This window comes from Platalea leucorodia (genome assembly GCF_965183815.1).
Source record: "Platalea leucorodia genome assembly, chromosome: Z".
Taxonomy (NCBI): domain Eukaryota; kingdom Metazoa; phylum Chordata; class Aves; order Pelecaniformes; family Threskiornithidae; genus Platalea; species Platalea leucorodia.
In genome coordinates, this window is record NC_138858.1 from 41,379,779 (window position 1) to 41,404,900 (window position 25,122).

At 49.3% G+C, this 25,122-nt stretch overlaps 1 protein-coding gene across 1 annotated transcript; it reads left to right on the plus strand.

Moving 5' to 3' along the window:
• Window positions 1-338: 338 nt before the first annotated feature.
• Window positions 339-17,129, plus strand: KLF9 (KLF transcription factor 9). The gene is made up of 2 exons (XM_082336366.1): window positions 339-946; window positions 13,495-17,129. The coding sequence occupies exons 1-2, from the start codon at window positions 478-480 to the stop codon at window positions 13,725-13,727; spliced, it is 702 nt and encodes a 233-aa protein (XP_082192492.1). The 5' UTR covers window positions 339-477; the 3' UTR covers window positions 13,728-17,129.
• The last annotated feature ends 7,993 nt before the right edge of the window (window positions 17,130-25,122 follow it).

Consider the following 25,122-nt stretch of genomic DNA (forward strand, 5'->3'; position numbering starts at 1 on the left):
AAAAGGGGCGCCGTGAGTGGCGGGGGGAGAAGGTAAACAGAGCCGGCCGGCCCTGCCCGCTGACCAATCGGGGGGGCGGGAGGGGGCTCCGAACCTGACGTGATGGGACTCGGCGCGGCCGTCCCCGGGCAGGAGCACGCGGGCGGCGCGCGGCGCGGGGGGCGCGCGGCGGGCGCTCTCCTCTCCCCCGGCCCCCGCGCCGGACCCGGGCCGGCCGCGCCGGCTCCCCCCCGCCGGCTGCGCGCCGCCCCCGGGGGGGCGGCGGTGACGGACCTGCCCGGCGCCCCCGCGATTTATTTCCGCCCCCCCCCCCCGCCTCCGCCGCCCCCGCGCCCCGTCTGCCTCCGCGCCGCCCTTCCCCGCGCCGCGGGCGGGCCATGGCTGCCGGCGGCGCCGCGGCCGGGCCGGCGGGCGAGCGCTGAGGGCGCCCGGAGCTCCCCGCCCCCCTCCCCCGGTCCGTCGGGGCGCGGCCGCACCATGTCGGCCGTCGCCTACGTGGACTTCGTGGCGGCGCAGTGCCTGGTCTCCATCTCCAACCGCTCCGCCGTGCCCGAGGCGGCGCGGCTGAAGGTGCCGGGCGAGGGGGAGGCGGCCCGGGAGCTGCGCGACCCCCGCGACGCCTGGAAGGACTACTGCGCCCTGCTGGCCATCGCCAAGAGCCTGCTGGAGCTGAACAAGTACCGGCCGCTGCCCGCCCCCTCCGTCTGCAGCGACAGCGTGGAGAGCCCCGACGAGGACGCGGGCTCCGACAGCGACGCGGCCATCGAGCCGGGCTCCAGCCCGCCCCGCAGCCCGCCGCCGGGGCCGCCCCCCCGCCTGCGCGCCGCCGGGGCCGCCCCCAAGGGGAAGCTGGCGGCCGAGAAGCGGCACAAGTGCCCCTACAGCGGCTGCGGCAAGGTCTACGGCAAGTCCTCCCACCTCAAGGCGCACTACCGGGTGCACACAGGTCGGCAGCGGCGGCGGGCGGAGGGAGCGGGGGGCGGGGAGGGAGCGAGCGAGCGCGTGTCCTCGGGTGAACCCGGCCGGCGCCGCGCCCGCCGCCCGCGCGCGCCCCCGCCGCCCTGCCTCCCCGCGCCGCCGGCGGGGTCCTGCTCCCCTTCCCCCCCTCCTCCCTCCCGCCCCCTTCCCCGCCCCCCCCCCCCCCCCCCCCCCCTCCGGTGCCGGACCGGCGCCCCGGGTCCGGCGGGAGCGGGCGGCCGCCCCGGGCGGGGCTGCGGCAGCGCCTCCCGCCGCGCCCTGCCTGCCGCCCCCCGGGCCGGGAGCGGCTGCCGGCCGCCGGGGAGCGGAGTAGACTTCGGGTGGCCGGGGCGGCTCGGAGGGCGGTGGCCGGGCTCCCCAAGCCGGGCTCCCCAAGCCGGGCGCCGCAGCACCCGGCCGCGCTGTCGCTGGCGGCCGCGGCACCGGCCGCGCCGGGGGACGCCGAGCCCGCTCGGGGCGCCGGTGGGGAAGTCACCGGGGCGGGGGGCACCGGGCTTTCTGCCGGCGCGGGCAGCTTGCCGCGGGGCGGAGTGGGGCGCCTGTTCCCGAAACGAGCCGGGGGCAGGGCAGCTCCCCGGTGCGCCCCCCGCCCTCGCAGAGCCTCGGGGAGGGGGGAGCCGGGCGCCCCGGGGCCGCCGTGCCGGAGCGGGGGGCGCGGCCCGGTCGGCACGCCCCCCTCCAGCGGGCGAGGGGCCGGGGGGCGAAGCTTGAGGGGCCCATCACCCAAAACCGGTGCAGAGCACAGCCGGGCGACCCCCCAAACCACGCCGGCGCTGCCCCCGGCCGAGGGGGTGTGGGCGCCGTCCGTAGGGGACGGGCCGCCCCTCTGCCCGGCTGTCCCTCGCCCTGTCGGGTATCGCGACCCAGCTGCGGCGTCATCCCCCAGGGCTTCGTCCCTCCGGCTGCCCGCGCCCCTGCCCCCGTCCTCGCCCCGGCGTTGGGAAGGGCGCGGCCGCCCGGGAAGCCGGAGGCGGCGGAACCCCCGCTGCGGCGGCTCGTCCCGCCCCCGGCTCTGCCGGCGCGGGGGGACGGCAGCTGCGGACCTGCCTGTCTGGGGTTTCGGTGGGGTTTTGGTTTTTATCTCTGTAGTGCAAGCGGCCGAATAAAAACCTTTACGCGTCCGAATTGCATTTGGGGTCACAGGGCAGTACGCAAGGCTGCTTAAAAATTGCTCTAAATTAAAGGGTTGCGTGCGAGCGTGGGAGGGAGCGGGTCGAGGGAGACAAACACTGCCAGCGCCTATTTCGCGTGCTTCACGTCTGTTCCGTGGATGGCGGTTCTCTGCTGGATTTTGCCTGTTGGCAGGGATGGTAAGTGGTGAGGTACAACACGAGTTTGTCACCCGGGGAACGTACCGCGAGGCATTGCTGTAGCGTTTAGCGCAGCCTGGGTCGGGCACAGCCACAGCCGAGCTCCCGCTGAACTGGCGTTGCCCTGGCTTCCCGGGGCGCCTCGGTGTACGTGCGCTGCAGAGGAGGAGACCCGGTGCTGGTCGCCTACCTGTGCCCTGCTGGCAGATCTGCTGGGCGCTTAGCTCCAGAGATCAGCGGGAGGAGGATTACTGGCCGTGGCTGGGCGGCGAGCTCTGCGGTTAGGCAGTTAAGACTGTCTCCCTGAGCCGGGAAAGAGGATGGTCAGCGGTGACCCTCTACTGACCTCGGGACCGGTGCCAAGGATCGTTGTGTTACCGGCTGAGAGGCTGCAGCTCTGATGCTCTTTTGGAGGCTGAATGTAACTGATGCCTTGCAAAATGTTGGCTCACAAGTGGCAAAGAAAATGCATTAGCATCATTTCCACTTACTACCCCGTGCTCAGATATCCACCCCGATATGGGAACCAAAATAGACATTGACTGGGATAGTATTCTGGGTGATGACATGTAAATTCATGTACTGTACAACCCACACGGCTTGCCGTAAGCAGCAGTGTTATAATAAGGATCTCCTGAAGCGGCGTGAGGTTTAGCATGTGCTCCGCACAAGTGGGTGGCCTTCGCTCCAAGGATGAGGTGTTCGGCTCAGACGTGCTGATACACTGTCACTGTAGTTCTGTGGGATTAAAACCGCTACAGACATCCAGCGGTAATGAACTATTAGAAATTCCTAATGTGAACAGTTAATTGTAGCTAGCTGAAATGCTAAACGATACTGCTAATGTTAATTATTTTTATGGATGACAGAACGATTCCTTAGCAAGAGTGGGATTCAATGGGACCTCCGGAGTTATTCATAACGGCGTATTGCAGAGCATTAACGCTTCCTCCTTAGTACCATTTTCTTTCCTTTTTTCCCAAATAATTTCTCTCTTGTATATCTGAGCCTCTTGAATTGCTTTCATCTACCTGCCATTTTTCAGCAGGCCACCAACCAGGTTTCTTGCTGCTATGTAGCCTTTAGTGGAAGGAGGTATACAGTCACCAGTAGAAGCTGCCTGGTCTTAAATGTTTAATATTTAATCCCAGCCTCTCTATCTTAGAAAATGGCTTTAGGATTTCCGTTCACACCTGTGAGCTTGCTCGCAGCCACAGCTCTCTTTACTCACGGATACTAACCAAGGAAGTTGGAAAGCTCTGGATACTGCTCTGTGCTGTGTAATAGTGGCAATCTAAAAACTCTCCAAACCATCTTTGGTAAGCTAATACAAAGCAAGAAACAAAATACCAAATAAAGGTAGAAGAGTAGAAGATCAAAGACTCGATGCTCAGAGATTAGAGGTCTATATCTTACCAATGATTCTTTAAACTTGTTGTTTCAAAGGCATTGCCTATTTCTGAGACTAAAAATATCTGTATAACTGTTTGCTTGAAGCTTGGCCCTTTGATGATGACTCTCGTTCAGTTTCCAGAAGACCCAAATCAGCCATCCATCAGAAATTCTTCTGCATTGATTTTAACAGAACAAGGTCCGTGGATGGCGCTGCACATCCTTCTTGTGCAGACAGCCCCCTTGCTTGCACCAGCCGCCGGTCCCACTGAACTCGGCGGTGTGACTGAGTAGAGCAGGACCTGTAGGAGGAAGCCGAGGAAGTCTGAACTGTGCCCCTTCCCGGGGGGATAGTCCTCTCATTCCTCACCAGGCCCCTGGTGTTTCTGCCATATGATCAGGCACGTCTTCCTTCCGTCAAGCGTGTGTACTTACGTTCAAAACATATTAATTTGCAAAGGCCTGGGGATACAAGGACAAGCATATTGCTGAAAGTGAACTGCTGCCTTCACTACCATCCGAAAGTAACTTGGGATTTATTATTTAAGTTCCGGTGTCCTGAGCAGGAAGAGCATTGCAGGTAAGGTTGTTCTCCGTGAGCTGTCCCCAGTAGTATCTCTGAGGTGCATGGCCCTTGGTGTAGGACAGAAAAAGACGGCATTATCCCCGACAGCTTGCAAGCCAAAACGCCTTTGTCAGGAAGGCAGGTGGAGGGATCCTGTCCAACATGACCATACCCTAGGTTTCCCCATCCTTTATGGGACGCTGTTACAGGAGCACAGGGGACACAAACTCTGCTGAAGTTTGGCGGTGGCAGGAGGGGTTATGAGTGGTGTGTCTGCTTGGCAGCCTTGAGCACTGAGATGGCATGACCAAGTCTTGCAGACTTTCCCTTCAGAGCATAGAAAAAGGCGCAGGCCGTCAGCAGGACATGCACAAGACCCAAGCCCTGGAAGAGGTGCAGAGGCCAGGAGAAAGCGAGGGACTCGGCTGACCAAGAAAATGACAAGCAACAGCAGGTACCCAGAGAGTTACCTTGAAAATGCACGGACTTCTCTAAATAGGTAGTTTTAGAGGTTTGATTATGGCCGGTAATGTGTAGGGTTATTATCAACCTCAAAGATATGGGGGGGGCGGGCGGGCAGCTTAACAGAGAGGGTTGTGCAGGCCAGAGGGTTTCCAAGGAAAATAAACGCATACAGGAGTAAACAAGCAATCTCAGTCAGAAGGCCTGGGCGAGGGAGCACGGAGCAAAGGGCAAGATACCGACAGGGAGAGGGAGAGAAATTGGCAGGAGAAACAAACTTGAAGGAATGAATGTTTGCTATGATGGTGTGAATACAAGCAAGTTAAAGGGCACGTGGCTGCTGAGAGCAGATTCTCCTGGTCAGGTGTGGTGGTTTAACCCCAGCCAGCAATCAAGCACCACACAGCTGCTCACTCACTTTCCCCACCTCGGTGGGGTGGGCGAGAGAATCCGAAGGGCAAAAGTAAGAAAACTCATGGGTTGAGATAAGAACAGTTTAATAATTGAAATATAATAATAAAAATTGTAGTGAAAAGGAAAACAACAACAACAAAGAGAGGAACAAAACCCAGGGAAAACAAGTGATGCAACCGCTCACTACCTGCCGACCGATGCCCAGCCTGTCCCCCAGCACCAATCACTTCCCCCTGGTCAACTGCCCCCAGCTTATATACTGAGCCTGACATCATACGGTATGGAGCGGCCCTTTGGCCAGTCTGGGTCAGCTGTGCTCCCTCCCAGCTTCTTGTGCACCTGGCAAGGCATGGGAAGCTGAAAAGTCCTTGGCTAGTGTAAACTCCATTCAGCAACAACCAAAACATTGGTGTGTTATTAACGTTCTTCTCATACTAAATCCAAAGCACTATACCAGCTACTAAGAAGAAAATTAACTGTATCCCAGCTGAAACCAGAACATCAGGAAAGAGGGACAGAGAAGGTACCATAAAGCTAGTTTGTGAGATGCCTCCTCATACAGGACCTGTAGGAGTTCACTTGCCTGGGGAGGCGAATCCCAGGTGCTTTGTGGTGCTGCAGATCAATGGGAAGTTCATGTCTGCATCTAATTAAGAGGTTAGACACACAAAAACCAAATGTGTGAAAAGATCACCTTCTTCAGCTAGGCTTTTCAGCCAACTGCATCATCGCGTAGACTGGATCCAAACAACTCCAAGAGTTTTGTTACATCGGGCAGCTGCCGCACCCGTGAGCTGTCCTGGCATTTGGCTCTCACTGATGCGTGGCAGCAGGGCTGTAGGCAGAGGCACGGACCTGTAGGTTGGCAGTCTGCACAGTGAAGCTGAAGAGCATTTCTGGTAGAAATGAAAGGCAAGTGCTGCAGCTGCCTAGTGCTGCAATCTAGCTATCACGGTGTCAATCCAGCCCCCGTATCAGTTTGGTTTTGACTGTGCTGCTTTGTTATTTGTGTTCTAGATTATCACTAGCTCAACAGACTGTACAGATGCTGATGTGTTGACAGTCCTCTGCTTGCTGGGAGCTTTTTTGGGTATTTTGTGGGAGCATAATCTGAAATTTAGCATTTTAAGCCCCTCTTATCCAGTTCATGTGATGTCATTTTGCCAGATCCTTGAGAATAAGACTGAGCATTTTTTTGCTAAATTCAGACCTCCATCTGAAATGCCCATTCTCAAGCGTTAATGCAAATGTGCAAATTGATGGTGTTCTAATGGGCATGTTTCCAGGTCTCAGAGAAACAGGATCATACTGACTGGAAGTCTTGCCAGCTGAGTAAGGTAGGCAGAAATCCTCAAGATTAAGTTCAATGTTGCCTGACTCCCAGTTGGTTTGGGGTTTGGTTTTGTTTTTTTTTTTTTTTCCTGCTAAAAAATAAAAACACTAAGCAGAGGTATGTTTCACAGTGGGAAAGCACTCCAGAAAGGTTTGTATATTCATTGAGTCAACAAAAAGAAGTGCACATGTAGGACAGAAGCACTGAGCAGGCATCACCCATAAGAGTGCGACTCGTGTTTCCAGATGGATGTGTTGAAAATGCAGCTTTACTGAGTTCCTGCATGCTGTTGTGCTGTGGCATTGAAGGCTGTGTGGTGAGTGTCTCCTGCTGTTGTTAGCTTGTGTGTCTTGCAGCCCCAGCTGTTAGGATCCCTGGGGGAACGATTTTTCCCCTTCGTCGGCTGCTGTGCTGTTGCGCACCAGGCTGCCGCTGGTGGCCTCGCACAGCTCCCGGACCTGCAGCTGGAAGAGCAGGGAGGGGCCAAGTTAAGATTAAATGGACAGAGTTTGGGGCAGTGATGGCAAAGCACACTTCAGATAGATAGTGTTTACTTGTGGTAGCGTAGTTCACCATCTATATTCTAGTAATGATGACTGTGAATAGCCTGAGAACATTCTATAAATACCTTAGACTTGAGGGAACAGTCTGGCTAATAAATTCATAGTGAAATAACAAAAATTATATTATCTTCCTGAATGCACGTAAAATTGCATTCCTCCTTCCCCTGTCAAAGCTGTTCCCACTTAGTGAGCATTTAATCATTCAAACAGGAGAGGAGCCTAAACCCAGTGCTCTTTGATCCCAGGTGAGTGCCCTAAGCACCGGGCTAGGATTTGGTCTCTCTCTATTGCTCAATTAATATTTAAGTATTACTGCAAAACAAAGGAAGTTCAAATGGAGATAAGATAGGAAAAGAGAAGAGGTAGGAACTTGTGCCACGTACCCAAGGGTATACTGCTGAGGGCACTCCTTTCAGCTATGAAAGTGTAGATTTAACTCTCTGGTGAGCTTTGGGGAGGTCTCTCCTCTCCCAGATAGCTTCCCCGACTGATTAGATAGATAGATAGATGTAAGGAGGCACAGTCCCCCAAAGAAATCCCCAAAGGCAGGCAGGGAGGGTTGTGATATGGCATAGAAGCTGTAAGGATATCCCTTGCATCTGCTGCTGTGTCAAATGAGGGTAACAGCAAGACTCAGTCTCGCTGGGATGTAGGCTCTCAGCAGCTCAACAGCAGTGGGTTTAGCAGGTGGTTTTGCATCTGATCTTTTGAAAGAGACTCAAACACCTGCATGTGCAAGCAGCTGTTGAGTGGTGGTTTTGAGAATGTCAGAGCGGTCTAAATACTTGCTGAAAGTGGCATTTTAACACTCGGATCATCCTGTGATGTTTCGTCCTGAGTGCTGGTGGAATAAACCCCTTGCCGCAACCCATCCGTTGTCTGCCTGTCCCACAGGCAGTGTCTGTTTGATCTCTTGCCGGACCAGAGGCCACGGTTTGGGTGTTGCAGAAACCCTTGTTTCAGGCACATGGTACCTAGCATTCTCACCGCTGATCTCACTCTGTGCTGTTTCGCACCAGCGTCTGCACCTTGTGGTTGCCACATGTTTTAATGATCTGATTTTGGAATATCTCAGAAGAGGAAGAAGGCGGTTTGAAAGGCCTCCAGTCTCTCTGCCCCAAAGTGGATGCACGGATGTCTGTAATATCCCTCTTCACCAGAATGTCTTGTGTGAGGACACTCAGTCAAAATCCAGTGTCCCACAGGAAATTCCTCATTCAGGGTGTGTGGGGCAAGCAATGCACTGGGGGGGGGGGGGGAAGTGAGAGAGACCTGACGTAGCAGCTATTCTGTGGCAAGGAATATAGCCTACTGTGTTTTTTTTTTTTTTTCCTATTGCAATAAACTGGACCATGGTCTTGACGACCACCTACAGAACCTGTCATACTTCAGGAGACACTGAGACATGCAAGAGTGGTGGCTGAGTGGGATCACAGGGAAAAAAAAAAAAAGAAATGCTCATCATTGTTGTCTCTAAGTCAAGGATTGCAGTTCAGGACCAGTTACTCCTAGGGTACCAAGATTTCTTCGGAAATTTCAAGCTTCAGCAGCCACAGAGGTACAGGAGGATCTTGGAAGATGGAGGTGGGGATTAGATTCTCTCGTTTGAATCATGCCAAGCTGATTATGCCAGTCCTGTTTTGCGAAGTAGTTTTGCTCTTGCCTGGTGGCGAGAGATTTTGCTCTTTGGGCTTTCCATATTTGTGTGCTTTCCACTTCTCCCTCCTCCCCATCAGCCACTTCAGGTTTCTGTCAGGAGGGGTCAACCTTGCCGCAGTTCAGAGGAGCTGGGCTTCAGGGCAGGTGCCGCAGGCAGGGTGGCTGCAGGTCACACCAACAGCTATCTCTGAATGTCTTCTGTAAAGCCAGGGCTCAAACAATTTTAGTAATTGATGTAAAATTAGGACTTTGTTCCACCACAGAAGCACAGTGTGCACCAGTCCTAGCGTGGGTCCCGTTACACGTCAAGGGAATTGCCCAAGTGTGTGATCATCAACTTTGTCTTCCAGCTTCTTCAAACACAGCCTCCCCCCTCCCAGGAAAAAAAAAAAGTCACTCAGAACGTCTCTATCTCTTGTTTGTCCAAATGAATTCATCTTTGTTAAAGCCACCACAAACTGCAGCTCCTAACCTCAGTCATCCACATCTAAAGTAGCATTTTGTAGTGAGAATGCAGATAATGAATCAGGATACCAGTACTACCTGTACTATTAACAAGCCTGCTAATGCCCATTCTGTATTCTTTTTCAGAAACCCTTCCTGCACAAGACTACAATGTGGAAAAATGTGGAATGTCCCAGGGTAGGGCAAAAAAGCTAAATAATTTACCGTCTATTCAGAATAAAATGGAAATGGATTAAAATAAAGTGGACCTGCCTTAGGTCATACAAAGCAGCTTGGATATGGAGTTTAAACTCGCAGAGAAAGAAGAAACTAACCATTTGCAGTAGAAGGTGAGGGGAAAGGACAGGGAGAAACAGTCAGGTGAAGCAAGAGAGCAAAGATTGAAGGGATCTGCAGTGGCCTTTATATCCATATGGGATTGAAAGCAAGCTAGGGCTGCAGGAGCAGGAGTTCTCCAGACTCCAGAGACTGCCCATGAAGAGCCACCATTAGCTTGTGCTCAGCATAAACTGTGTCTCCCACTACATTCCTGGTGGCACACAGGACAAAGAATAGGAATTCTGCAGATGCAGCTATTCCTATAACCCGTGAATCAGTTTGTTTCACTTGTTAGTTCTGTAAGCTGCCCTGGATATATATAGATACATATTTTTTTTTTAGAGAAGATTATTTACATCTTGTCTCTCTTGTGTTCAGATCCTATCACGCATAGTTTTAAGGAATTGTGATACACCATTGGCCATTCCTTCATCTCTTGATGGAAATCCCATCGAAGGCATATCTTAAAATGTAAGTAGCATATGGCTACTGAAGGAAACGGCGTATAATAGCACCCTCTTTTGATGGTTCATTCTGCTCATTTCAACCTTTAGCATTACTACTCCCAAAACTAAAGGGGAAAAATCATATGGGAAAGATACTTGTTCACCGAGACTTGACACAGAAATCCATATCTCCAGATGGAGGCAGCACTAGCTTGCACTGCAGTTCTGTGTGCCATTGCCTGCCTGGCTGCGTATGAATTGCAAGACCAGTTTGCTCTGTGGACTCTTCCACAAACGTCTCTGCTGCTTTAAAAAATAGTGTGTCAAATGCAACCAGCCAATACAGTGACCGGCTTTGCTGAGTGCACAATCATCACGTGTCACCAGGCATCTCTGCTTTGCCCTAAAAGCCTCCTGGGCACACACCCCGCTGCTGCTCTGCACCTCTTTAGTCCGTCACTGAAGCACCATCCCTCTGGGCTGGTGTCATCCGTCACGGCTTTGTGACCGAGGGGAGCAGCAGATCTTCAGGCTCGGAGATGACCCCTGAGGGCCTGGTAAAGCCTCCCTCCCCCTCGTCTCTCTGCTCTGAGACGTATGGAGTTTAACGCGTCCTGGTGCCAGGGATTATGCCTGGCCTGCTTTCATATATGTGTTTCCAAAGTGGCTGTGATAGTCTCCACGGGCTTGTATTGCCGAGGCGGTGAAGCCATTCTCTGCCACTGTACCTGGAGGTTCGGCGGCGGGTGCTGGTAGTAGCTCTTGTGCATCTGAGGGAGCGTGGCCGCTCGTCTCTGGCAGTGACCTCTGCTGCGTTCGCCATCCCGGTGCGTGGTGGCTCTCCCATCGGTAGCAAGGCATGCCTCCGCCGCGCCATGCTGCCGATGGCCTTCGGCACTCCCCCTGCCGAGCTCAGGGCTGGTTCCCCGGGGAGTGCAGTGCCAAACATGTCCAAGGGATCCTGAGCGAGCCCTGCCTTTCCCCAAAGCTTTGTGGTTACGCTGCATAGCCTGGAAGTGCTTTCCTCTGGCAGGTGAAATGGGTGTGTGGGGTAGCGATAATGGAGGTCATGCTGCTCCAGTCACATTTCAGAGGGAATTCCAGTAACCAGGCTCCATTTTGTCTTCCCATCTGTAGTTCCAGGAAGGGGGGCAGGGGGGAAGCCCAGTTTCTTGAGGGCTACATAGGGCCAGAGTCAAAACACTGCTTTTAGGCACCCGGGTTGGATACTGCTGTGCCTAAAATGTGGACACTGTACCCCAAACACGGTGATCCTTGTTATCCAGCCTAGGCACCTGGTCTCCCTGTAGTACAGTTAGGCACTGCTGCAGGCTGAAGAGCTGTCCTGAGGTAGACGGTTGGAAATGTGGCTTCTGGGGATGGTGCAGGGTGCCTGAGCTGCTCCCACTGTTCTGGGGTGTAAGTGCCTGACATAGAGCCACACACCAGATGCCTCGGCACATGCAAGATGTATAGCACTTCTCCCACATTCCCAGGGGGAGCTAGAAGGCTGTTCTGCGCCTCCCACTGCTGCCTGCTCCCACGAGCTGTGGCAGAAACCATGAGAGAGACAGCAAAAGAGCAGCGCAAGTGAAACGCTTGCCTTGGATTCCAAGGGCAGGCGCTGGGCAGGGCAAAGCCAGGGGAGGACGGTGGGCACCGATGCGAGTGCTCTGTACGGCTCCCAGTGCTGCTCGGCCGTGTAGCTGCGGTCACGGCCTTCACGCATGTGTAAGCCTACGTACCTTTTTAATTAATTGCTTTTGTACAGGTGGTGGCTGTTTGGAAAGCCTTCCAACCATGTTTAAAAGCGTACAGCAGGGAGCCAAGAAACCTGTTCATAAAAAAAAAAAATAGCCCCGGGTCAGGATGGCTGGCAGCTGTGCCTCCACTGGGCTCGGGCACCAGGCTGGCTTGGCTCCCTCTGCTCCCTCTGCATCCTTCTCCCCTGAGCGAGGACCAGCATCACTGTGAGGTGAGGAAGGAAAGCTCAGGGGAAGCAGCCGTGCTGCATCTGCCCGAGGGAGTGCTGTAACTTGCGCGGTCCTGCTCGTCCGGCTGCAGCTCCCCTGCATGCTGGTCGGGCTGGGATGGAGCAGCCGCCTGTCAGGGAGCACTGTATCATTAGGAGCCTAACCCATGAAAACAGCTGCATTATTTAAGAGAGGCTCACTAGGGCCTTCAGGGCCCGTGATACAGCTACATCTTGGCTTACCTGGTCGATCCTCATTCTCCTTGGGCTTTTGGATGCCATCAGTCACTCCCTCCAGCCCCCTTTCTCCTCCCTACGGCTCTGCAGGTACTTCCCACTGCTGGTTGTCCTCCTGGTGCCTGGGCTGTTCGTTCGAGTCTTTAGCCTTTTGTCACTGCTGTTGTGTTTGGGGAGGGCTCCAAGGCACGCTTCCTTGTAAATTACTCCCTTTCTTGTGATAGTAAATAGAAAGCAAGCTCGCCTGTTGTGCCAAGCTTCACAGCACCAAGAAATACTGGAGTTCTTGGGTTTCTTTCCAGTTCTTCCAAGTTGGAAAACTCCTGGAGTAGTTTTTATATTTCATGGTTGACTATAAATAGCTGTCACATAGCTGTCATATATATTCCCTTCAGGAGACTCTTAAGAAAGGGAATTAAGGCATCAAACTGCAGCGGTGCATGATGTCTGTGACTGAAAGCTTTCGTGTGAACATAAATGCCTTTTGATTTCTGTCTGTGCCATGGACTAGGGTCAGCTTTGCCGGTCAGGAGGCGTTGGGTCTGTGCCTGTAGGCAAAGCCTGTGCAACCTGCAGAGGTGAACTGCATGGATGTGGGGTGCCAGGAACAGTGACTGCCGTTCAATCCTTACACCTTTGTTTTTAAAAGCAAAGGTGCAGTATGGTTTAGGTTAAGGTGTTCAGTTTGGGTCTTCACCGTCATAGCAAACATTTATACCGATAGAGCTGTGAATAATGAAGTAGTTTTCCTGTCCTGAAATCAGCCATCTGAGAGACTGAGGGGAGACCTTTACCCCCTGGAGCAGCTTGGATTTCGGGGGGAAGGGCGGAGAGGGGGGCGCGGGACTTCCCTCTGCGGCCGCGGCGGTTTTGCTCTACGTGTTCGCAGCCCCGAGGCTGCACCGCTCTCCCCGATCCCTCCCCGCTCAGTTGTCCCCAGGCTGGAGTGACTTGTCCTAGGTGAAGGATTTGTTTTGGCTTCTTTTCTAATGGTTACAAATGATTTTATTCAGCAGAGTGGAAGTGTCAGAGGAGTAATACTGGCACTCCTTTCCCAAACTGCTGTAGTGAGCCCGACATGAAAAATGTACAGGCACAGGCAGTGCTCATCTGTTGTTTTGACAGTCTTTGGGGTCACGTAAGGTTCTGCACCAGAGTGCAAGTTTCATGCGGTTGGAGGGCTTTTTGGCTTCTGCTGGAGGTGAGACTGAAACCCGATGAAGCGAGTCAACAACTCCACAGACGCTGCCACCACGGCAGAAAACAAAAGCAGCTTTTTCCCCTCAGCAGCGTGTTCCCTGGCTCCTCGGTGAAGCTGGTACGTGCCGGCCTGCATTACCCCCGCCCCCTAAATCTCTTGTCATCCTTTCCTCCCCGCAGGCGAGCGACCATTCCCCTGCACGTGGCCTGACTGCCTTAAAAAGTTCTCCCGCTCCGACGAGCTCACCCGGCACTACCGAACGCACACCGGTGAGAAGCAGTTTCGGTGCCCCCTCTGCGAGAAGAGGTTCATGCGGAGCGACCACCTGACAAAGCACGCCCGCCGCCACACCGAGTTTCACCCCAGCATGATCAAGCGATCCAAAAAGTCCAGCTCCGGCAGCTCCTTGTGAAGGCAGGGCTGGCCCGGGGAGGGGAACGGGGAGGAGGCGAGCCGCGGCGAGGGTGCAGGCAGCGGCGCCGGAGCACGAGCGTCTGCTGTGGCACCGGTTGCCCTTGCCATCCGAAAGCACAAGTAGCCGACGTTCAAAAAATAAAAACCAAGTACTCCGTGCCCCCCTCCCCGTCCTTCACCTCCCCACCCTGCGCTGGGAACAGCGGTCGGGAGCAAGTGGACCGCAGGGGTGAGAGGAGGGAAGGGATGGCCAGCAGAGGAGGCGACCACCTCCTGTAACGGGAGGCACTGACGCTGGTGTACATACGTCTGACTGGATGGCCTGGCCTGTGCCACCACAGTAGCGTGACCCCGAGGTCTTCGTGATTGCTGTGTCATGAACATGTTTTGTTGAACAGTGTAATGCTGCTTGTATTTAGAGTTTGTCGAGTAAAACCACTTTCCGAGTCACATAAATAACTCTCAGATAAAAACTCCATAGCACATTGTAGAAGTGGGTTTACTTCTGTCTCAGAACGATCCTGCATTTAAAGAGACTGTTAAGAGAAACATTACATATGTTACTAATAGCATCTGATTGATATACTGAATAAGGTGAATTTATACTCACGAAGGCCTGTTAAAGTAAATGGGTCTTTTTAATTTTTCTTTGTATTAACTATACTTTTGAATATAAGCTGCACTTTTCCAGTAAGAACCTGTATAATTCAAGCAGATACTTAAAGCAAAAAATCCCCACAACAGCTCAGTCATTTTCTGGCCGTATGTGTATTTAGCTCTGTTCCTCATTTACCTGGAAGAATACAAATCAGCCTAGATAATGTGGCGGGGGCGTAGGAGCAGAAGCACACGTCTCTCAATTGATCTTATACTTTTAATGTGTCGATACATACAGTACTGTACTATAGAAATGCCACTAACAGTGCTTTATTCTGCTCTGTTTTGTTTGAATGGATGCATAACAGCAGCTACCATCTTTATAAACTGCTGGGTTTTTAAAGGTTTTTTCTCTTCCTGCACTTGCCTTAAAGATTTATTCTCTTCATACCCTTGCCTAACTCCCGCTGAGTCCTATGGGAGTTGTGTGCTTATGGAGAGAGTAGACCTTTCCTTAAGAGCGCTTTGCTAATGGAAACAGCTGAAATTATTGTAAGGAGCGCTTCAGAAGGTCTCCTGTATTTCTTGATCGCTGTTTCTATAGAGTATGGGGGAAAACCATCAGCTAATTGGAAATGCAGCACAGAAGGTGTGTCGTAATACTCCTTACGACATAAGCTTCTCTTGGTACTTTGCGTTGTACCCGTGTCATGCATGGCACGTCAAACACCGATAAAGGCAATATTACTTTTATTTTAAAGCTACTTTCTGCTCTTTCAGAGGAGCAGAAAGATCACTGAAGGAAACCTTTTAAGTCGTGGTCATTAGCTGAGTATTTCATTGGTTTTTTTATGTTAAAAGCATGAACTGTAAGAGGTCATCAGTGATTTTTTTTTTCCCTCCCCAGCTGCATAGAGGAGGGAGAATTCTGTTTACACGTTACTTTTTCCAGAAACATTCTTCTCCTGTTTGGTTTTTACCCCTTCCTCCAGAAGAGGAAGGGGAGGTGCAGCCCTACTATAGAGACTTAGGGCCAAATTCATCTCGTGAGTAATCACACTGAAACTCGAAGTGTTTCCACTGCAGATGAATTTAGGTCATCTTGTAAAATTCTGTACATAAAAAATCTTGTTAGTACACCTGCAATTACAGTATCTTATTGTTTTACCTGATAAAAAGCTTGCTTCCTAGAAACGAACATAAAAAAAATGAACTCGGAGAGTAGAGTGTTTTCTTCTACAGTTGTATAAGGCTTTCAGCATTAGAAATCAGTTTGCATATAGTGTTTTTACCTGTGTCGTTCATGATAAATTCCGTCTATGTGAAGAGAACTGCTTTTAAGGCATTGGGGATATTGAGCAGTCTGTGGAATAAAAAGGGATGTGTTTTCTTCAGTGAAGACATCAGGAAACCAAGCACACTTTCTACCTCTGTTTCAGCTTTTTGAAACATTTATTTTAGAAACCAAACTTTTAATTTCTGGTGTCCAAATTGAGTCGTGGGGACATACATTCTTCCTAATAAAAATAGGTAGCCTCGGTATTTCTGTTGATCTAGAAATACAGAAAGTGTTCTGCTTACCAGTACTGTTAATGCTGCCTTGTTGAGTGGGGTCAGGGCCACGTGCAGCCTGGTGAGATTCAAAGGTGCGTGCACGTTCATCTTCATTCTTCTCTGTGAAGATCACACAAAATTTCAAAGTCCGTCCTGCAGTCTGGATTGTTGCCATTTTGTAGGACAGATACAGCACTTGGAAAATTAAGGCCTGATCCTGTGAAATACAAGACACTCTCACGTCCTGTCAACCACAGTGGGAAGCCACAGCTGATAAGCAGCTCCTAAATCAGTATGTAGATGTTTTGGTCACTTAGCTACCAAGATTAACCGATACATGGAAGTAAATGGCCAGATTTATGGTTTCCACCTTGCGTATTTGGGGTAGAACGCACATTTAAAGAAACGGCATCGTTCCTGCAAAGTCTGACAGAATCAACAGGCGGGGGGTACTTTGGTCCATGGGACAGTGGGGCATACAGGCGCACGCCGTCATTGCATGTGACAAGATCCTGTTTCTGAAAAAAACCTTCCTAAATGGCAGCCCATTTGCTGTAACATATGCTGTATTTCAGCGTTGGACAGACGGGATTGCAATTCATTAACCACTAACTGAATACATATGGGGAATAATCAGGTTTGGAGATTTCATTTCATTGTTTTGTTCATTTGGGGTTTGGGGGTTTTTTCTTTTAGTAAAAGCAAACAATGGCTCTTAACACATAAACTGCAGGTTAGTTCTTGCATCTTGAAGTTGAGTTTTGAAGAGTGTTTCAAGTGTTGGAAAACAAAAGGGAAATCAGGTTCTCTAATACCGTATGTACTTGTTGTACTATTTTGGAAATACTTAATAGTGCTGAAGTTAGGACAGCTCCTCTCTTTGGTTAAGAAAGCCCATTACTATAGAGAAGTCATGGCTTTAAAGGTATAGCTATACAACATACTTCTTTTTTGAACAGTTTTTCATGACCTGTATTACAGATCTGTTTTCAGTTTGCAGATGGACTTAGCCCAGCATACACCAGACTGGACACATACTTCAAAATGCTGTTTTACAGACTAGTGATCTGTAACACTGTAAAATACCAACTTCCAACAGTTTAATCAGTTTTATTTTTGTACAGTATTCGTATCCTTTATAAGTTATTTTGCTGTCCTGTTTTGTAAATCACATGAAATTGTAAAAAAAAGAAAAGGAAAAAAAAAAAAAGTAGGCGTAGATGTTTTTGTACATATGTATATATATATATTGTCCAAATAAAGAAAAAATGAATTAAAAAAAAAAACCAAAAAACATTGTTTTGAATGATTGGAGTCAAGCAGTGGTCATGTAAACCAGTCTGAATGATTATGAAAAAAATACTGTTGCACATGATGAAATCCATGAGTTGAGTGGGGGGTGGGCCAGTCTTGGTGTTGCGAGTCATTATTTAGCTTGGGTCTTGTTTCTCTACTTTTCCCAGGTGTTCTCACAGGTATTCCTTCTGCCGACATTGCAGGGAGACAGGGACACAACTGGCAGTGGGGGACAAGTGTCTCCTCACCAGCATGCTCCAGCTCCCAGAAAGTCTCTCCCCCGTTGCTCAGTGGCTTTTCAGCTCAGACTGGTGCTCTCCCTCCCACCATGCCGCTGCTCCACGAGCTAATGACGCTTCAGCCTGCCCAGCCACACTTCTGCCTTGAGATTTCCATGGGTTTGGAGGGGTTGCTGGTGTAAGGAGAAAAAAACCATCCGCCCAGCCTCTGAAGGGGGGAAAGGCAAGGAACCCTGTGCCGAAAAGCTCTTACGGTCACTGACATTATAGTTGCTAAAAGCAACTACTTAAATGAACTAACTTAACCTGGTACATGGGAACAGTGCTAGGGTGTGACTGCAGGATGAGACCCTGGACCCAAGGGAACATGTAACCCTCCTGCAATGCAGGCGGAGACGGAGGGGGGGAAGCGTGCCATCTGCGTCTGGAACAAAACTCATAAGCAGCCTCCAGATTTGACTTGATGCTGAGCTGGAGTTTTCTGTCCTCAGGTTGGATGGCCAAAGGATAGACACAACAAACCCAGCATAGGGCTTTCATTTTTTTTAGCATGTCATTGATTTTAGGAATAAGGGACACAGGGCTGTGGCATTGGCCTCATTCCCCTGCAATCCCATCATAAAGGACTTTCCATAAATTTATCATTCTTCGCCTTAAACCTTTTAATATTTATCTTTAGTGCTCTAATTGGAACAGCTACCAAAATCTTCCTAGTGTAGAGAAGGCCTTAGCCTTAGGAGGATGTTTCCTCTGAGACACTGAGATCTAATACACTCTACAGAATAGTCTTGCCAGGAGTGATGTAAATTTTGGCTGGAATAGGTATGATATGTGAAGATTGGGTGCACTCCAGTGGATGCTGTCAGACTTCAACAGTGACATGGGGAGGTGTGACCCTGAACATAGACCAACTGATTCAGAGAGCACAATTCCTACAAGGTGAATTTTAATTTTTCCTCTCTACGGAGGACAGAAGGAAGGAAATGTGCCATAAAATGCCATAAAAGTCCAGCTAAATGCTTGCAGAGTGGTTCAGAAAGCCGCATGCAAGGGTGGCTTTCTGAACCTGCCTGCTAGGGTGACTAGACTGACTTTCACCTCCATGGGAGTCTAAAACAATGTTGTTCAGCGCTCAGTCCTTCCGGGCCGGGGAGTCAGTGAGGTTTCGTTTTTGCATCAGAGTTCTGTAACAACTGCTACTTTCTCAGCGGCTTTTGCTTTGGAAACAAAAACACCTGGATGTCTGCACAGCTGAACACAAGGTACAAAGGAAATGGAGCACGTAAGCCGCAGGACTAGAAGAATCACTGAGCAGGTAAGGACAGCTTACCATCCCAAGATCCAAGAAAGCCCTATGGGAATTCAGAACGCAGGGAGAAAGAAACCAAAGAGCACAGACAATAGCAGAGGCCTCCTCACTTTGTGCTAAAAAGGTGCACAGAAAAGTCTTGGGCTGGCCAAATGGCCTTTTCTTCCTCTTCTGGCTAATGGGCAGAGGCCAGAAAGATAGCAGCAGAAGTTTCAGGAGATGCAGGTGTAAGTTACATCAGAGCTCCCTGGGGAGACCACATATAGTGGTTTGGGTTCTTCTGCTGTTAATCAGTGCTTCCGTGGCCTGGAATACTGTTTCCAGGCAGAAAAGACTTTTGAGAGCCTATGAAAAGCCATGCATCGCTGCTCTGTCAAAAAACACAAGGCCAGGGAAAACCACAATTGTGTTATTAGTCTATGCAATGCTGGTGGTAAATCACTGCCTCTGTTTTACTGGATTACAGAAAGACAATCCAGGCCTTAACCTAGAAGCTAAGCTACATTCAGCTCTTAATGTCCAATAAACCATTTTTGTCAGGGGTATAATTTTTTAACTGAAACATTTCAAGGGGCACAGCCTTACTGTAAACTCCTTCAAACTGAAATAAACGGAGATTCTCCCAGTATAACTTACTCCAATAATTTTTCATGAGCATACTGATTTCTGACATACTGGTGCTTGAGGAACTGCATACACACTGGATGCTGTACCGCTTTAATTATACTAGCATCAAACCAGTACCCTTTATACAGCAAAGTGTGTTTTAAATACTACAAAAGTTCTGACCAAAAGAATCCTTCATGAGCAGCACAATTGGGCTCAGAAGCAGACACGAAGTGGATCCAGACTCCTCAGCCACTGGGGCCCATAGAAAACTATAATGTCAGTGCCTTTTCACCTGAAAAGACCTTTAACCATCATTGCAGCAGAATGGAGGGGGGCTGATACTGTTGTCGGTGGTGTCTGAGAGCAAGTCCCTTTGCACTCCCTGTGCTGATCATCTGCTTTGGATTTACTCTTTGTAATTCTACAGGAAAACAAACAACCAAAACAAACAAATACCCCAACAAAAAAACCCCAACCAACCAAAAAACCCTTTGTTGTCCATGAAAAAGCTATTACACGACCCAGACTAAGGTAAACCGGTGTTAGCAGATTGCATTCAAGATCAAGCAGCATAATGTTCACTGTCTACAGCTTTGGTTACAAACCGGAGAAGGGGGAATTGGAGACTTTCTCCCTTTAAATTACATGATGCCGATTATCTTAAAGCATGTATTCACTTTGAGCCATCCATGTTGCGTGTTACCTGTGCCATCTTCTGCTTTCTGTTCTTTTCCAAGGCTCCTTGGTATCTTCTGCCGCCATCTTCTCAGTTATCATCTCTTCCCTCCTTGCTTCTAGCAAAACCATCTTTGTCCACTACTGTGCATGGTTCTTTATCCCCAAGGAAGAAAAATTTTGTCGTTCCTTTCCATCTTACTTGCCATCTTCTCATCTCCATGCTTCCCAAAGAGGCTGTCACTCTGTGAGCAGGTGCCTTGCTTGTCTATGAATACACACTGGGTATATTTGCCAAGATTTCACGTAGCTCCAGGTCCAATAGTTGATACGAATCATTTGCAATACTAAACTCTAGCTAATGACATGCATAATGTCATGTTTTGAGACTAACAGATACTGTTGTTGTGGGTTAACCCTGGGCGGCAGCTCAGCCCCAGACAGTCACTCTCCCCCAGTGGGATGGGTCAGCGAATCAGAAGGATAAAAGTGAGAAAACACGTGGGTTGAGATAAAGACAGTTTAATAGGGAAAGCAAAAGCCCTGTGCACAAGCAAGGCAAAACAAGGAATTCATTCAGTACTTCCCATGGGCAGGCAGGTGTTCAGCCATTTCTCCAGAGAAGCAGGGCTCCATCACACATAGCAGTTAACTTGGGAAGACATCACTCCAAACGTCCCTCCTTCCTCCTTCTTCCCCCAGCTTTTACTGCTGAGCGCAATGTCATATGGCATGGGACATCCCTTGGGTCAGCTGGGCTCAGCTGTCCCAGCTGTGTCCCTTCCCAGCTTCTTAGAAACCTCTTGTGCTGGTGGGGCAGCACGAGAAACGGGAAAGGCCTCGATTCTGTGCAAGCACTGCTCAGCAATAGCGAAAACATCCCAATGTTACCAACAGCGTTCTGGTCACAAACAGAAAACACAGCCCTATACAAGCTGCTATGAAGAAAATTAACTCTATCCCAGCCAAAACCAGTACAACTGTCAAAAAACCATTGGCTTAGTGGGCGTAATGGATCCACAGAAGGAAGACTGGACAACTGGCGAATTACTTTGAGAGCAACTGGGGAGCAGAAGAACAGTGGAGAAAAGCTAGTGGAAAGCACGGAGATGGGAATTGCTAGCAGGGGACTGCACCATTAGGAAAGAGCTGAGCTGTCAGAGAGGACGTCAGGCTGCTATAGCGCTGGTTATCACCTCTTTTACCTTCTGCCTCTGCTCTTGCTACTTGCCTTTAGTTTTCCATGTTCTCCCTGCTGGCTTTCAACACTGCCACAGTTGAGTGTGAAGAGCTTTTAATGGCTAAACACATCTGGTTCCTGCACTCATCTCCCCTCTCCTTGTTTAACAGTTCAGCCTTGTCAATGGCTAAAGTTAGCACTGAAGTAAAATGAAGTATAGTAGCTACTAAATCACCCTCTGCATACAAAACACTGCCTTTCACCCAGGCTGTCCGAACATGCAAAGGACAGCTGGATCACTGAGCCCCACAGGAGAAGCACGGCCCTTGGCAAGCCTAGTCTGTGAGTGCAACAGCAGAGAAACATTCCTGCAATTTTCAGATGTTCAGGCTGGGACAGGGGGAGGATTTTTCTTGGAGCAGAGGTGGATTTAATTCCCTTCCCCATCTCCTTCCTCTCCACATCATGATGTATTGAATCCTGGTTTTATGCTTAATTAGCAAGGCACGGGGGAAAAAATGCTTCTGTAACAAAAAGTTCTAGGAAAATCTATTTTGGACATTGCATTTCAGTGAGTCAGAACTGAAGAGAGTAATTCCGGCTCAGAGTTATTTGCAGTGAAGCTGGAGTGCCAAGGTTCCCTCTGCGTCCCGTGATGTAGCTCTCCTGCCAGACACCTCCCTTCAGATACTACGCCAATCAAATCAGAAGAAACTACAGTGCACCTTTCAAGCAGCAGGCCAAATAAAGATGGGAGAGGACAGGGAAAGGACGCATGCAACATCAAACCAACTTCCATAAAACTACAATATGTTTTGATGTAGAGTTACTGGGTATTGCTAAGCCAATATAGCCCTTCACCTCAGTGTGGTGCACCTTTCCCAGCACGGGTGGTGTCGAAGGCTGTGGGGTGCAGGGAGAAGAGAAGGAATTATGCACTGTGTGGGACCATCCCTCAGCCAACCTCCGGGGACAGCCAGAGGACCCCTGCTCAGCTTAGCAAACACCAAGCATCTTGAATTACAGATCTCCTTCTCACATTTCCTTCCCTCCCCCAGGTAAACCCCACTATCCAAAGCCTAAGCATGGACAGCAGAGACAGCATCAGACAACACGTTAACGTTATGCAAGCGTTTGTGAAACAGAATGACAGATTTCACATCTTGCGTATCCGTTTGCTCTAACACTTTGCTTTCAAGAAGACACTATGGAATGGCACAGGAATTGTGCAAGGAAGGTGAAAATTAAGGCCTATTAGTAAGAGATGTTCAGAAAATTAAGAGGCCTTGCTAAGGGAACAAGCAGGTAACTGCAGGCTCGTGGAAGAAACCCATGTCAGCTTCCACAATCCCCAGGAAGCAGTGTTTGAAGATGGTCCAGAAGCTGCTGGAAAGGAAGCATCAGCCAGAGCGCTTAGTAACAAAAGAGGGGGCATCTTGGCACGAACCGTACACAAGAACTGCCAGTAGTGTTAACTGTTAAGTAAAATTTGCTGTGAGGCCTGGAGCAGGTGCCCATCCTGGCCTCTAAAGAGCACCTACTGAACTTTTCAGTAAGCATCCTGCAGCCCAGCCCAGCTGTGTGTGTCTCATCATTTCTCACTAACCCCAAAGCCTGGAGAATAGATGTTCCCAGTCAGCAACAGCCTTCACAGGCCTCATTTATTTTTCTTCCAATAAAAGCCTAAGCTTCACATAAGCATGTTAAAAGCATCATAATTGTGCAAGGGTTCCTCCTCATTCTGGTTTGCTTCTTCATCTGACTAAGCAATCTCTCCTAGTTAACAATAACATATATGCACAAGTGCCATTTGCGGTCATAAAATACAGTAAAAGGTGATTTTTAAGTGCTTTTCAGTATTTGGTTTCTCAAAATCTTTTTATTTCTCACAGGAAATCACAATTTCCAGGCTGCTTCTCTCTCTTTGTCTCAATACATGAGCAGACACAGATGTTTGTCAGAACTGCAGATGGTGGTGGAAGAGGATCTTTGCCATAGTCTTCAGCTGGTCTAAACAACAGGGAAAAGCACCTATTTTTGGAGAAAGCTCAATTTATACTTCAGCTGTCAGGACTATTTGGGGTCTTTCCACTTCTACATTTTTGAGAGGTCCTCTCTAGTCAGCAGGAAAAGTTGGATACTACATGTATATTTAACCCAAACTCCCACTCATCCTCCCTCCTCAAAGTTACACTGAAATTAATTCCACAGGTTTTTATAGCAAGAGTCCCTGAGGAGCTGAATAGCAGTAGCAAAGCATGAGGAACAGCAAGAAAGCCGGCAGCACGAAGGGCTCTGTACACAGGTAAGGAATGCTAAATAATGCTGTAGCTACACTAAGCGACTCAGTGTGGATTTTCACGGTTGAAAACACTACCAGCCCAAAAGACTTGCAACATGTGTATGGGAGGCACAGAGTCATGTATAGCCCACTTGCAAACAGCAAAGGCTGCTTTTATACACAAAGTTGGTTTTACAGTTCTTTTTTGACGGCTTCAGCTAGCAGAGCTGCTGGATAGTGAAGCTCTATTGCTCAGTAACATGACAGTGGTACCATTTTGCAGCTTGTTACACTGTCTCGGGTAGGTTAATATGAACAACAGTGTCATATTAAGATTGTCGCCAGACACGTTGAAATCAGGACCTCCGGTCAATAGTTGACAGACCTCCAAGGAAAAAGTAAACACCCACAAGTACGTCATCCTCTTTGCTTGTGCAGTGTGGCAGGCACGTATCCAGAAGACATGATTTTTGAGACAAGATCTGAAGTACCATCCTCTTGAAATAAGTCAGACTTGCATTTCATACCTCAGCCTGAAACATGAGAGAGGAACTGAACTCTATGAAGAAATCCCAGGAAGTTCTAAGATGGCAGCATTAAGAACAGATAGGACTCAGTTCTTCTATGGCCAGACAGCACTGACTAACTCATGCTCATGTAAGTAGTTTCACTTATTTAGACACCAAAAACAAATTGCACTTTTCATATAGTGATCCTCAGAGATTAAACAGAATGTATATTTTTCCATTCAATTAAAAAAAAAATTAACCTTAAAAGTTCAGGGCTACAAGAAGCCAAGTATTTTGAAGATCAAAGAACATATTTAAAAACCCAGATCTTGCAATGCAGTGAACAGATAGGCCTGTAGCCTCAATTAAGTCGACGATACTCTGCTGGCCACTCAACCCCTGGACTACAGCCCGAGTTTCCGCACTGTTTTAGGTCTTCTGTCAAATATTTGTTTATGGACACTAATCCTCACAGAACTTATTCCAGGAACTCACTTCACAGTCAGATAGAGCTCCACTGATCAACAGTGGCCTGCAATGTAAGAATGTGTAGTTCTCTATTCCCTTTAAAGGCTCATCTATTCAAAACAAGAATTACAGTACTTTTAATACCTGAAACCTTTCAGATCCTAGCTTATATTATGCAGTGGGTTATTTTATTTCTAACATTCTAATGTAAAAAGCCTGACACATCAATTCCATTGGCAAAGTTCATTGACAGGATGCTGTTAAGAAAAACTCCCACTCAAAATCATGTGGACGCTACTTTTTGTATAAAATCCTATTGAAGGCTACTCCCCCCGTGAAAACAAGGATACCGCATATTTTCAGATGGTGTCCTGGGACATAATTTTTACGTACATTTACATACCAATTGTAGCTTCCATTTCTTTACAAATCATACTCTTGACAATTAAGGTTTGTTTTTTTTTTTATAGTTAACTAAATAACCAGGACTTTATTTTAGGCATTCAGCCTATTCTGTTGATAACATCTACTTTCAAATGCTTAACAGCTATGGCCAAAACCCCACTAATGAATTTTATGGCTATCTGTTGAAAAGCCATTGGGTGTACAATCACTCCAATGCAACTGAAGTGTTATAAAAAGCCTCCTGGTTTTAACTTACATGTGAAATCAGCAC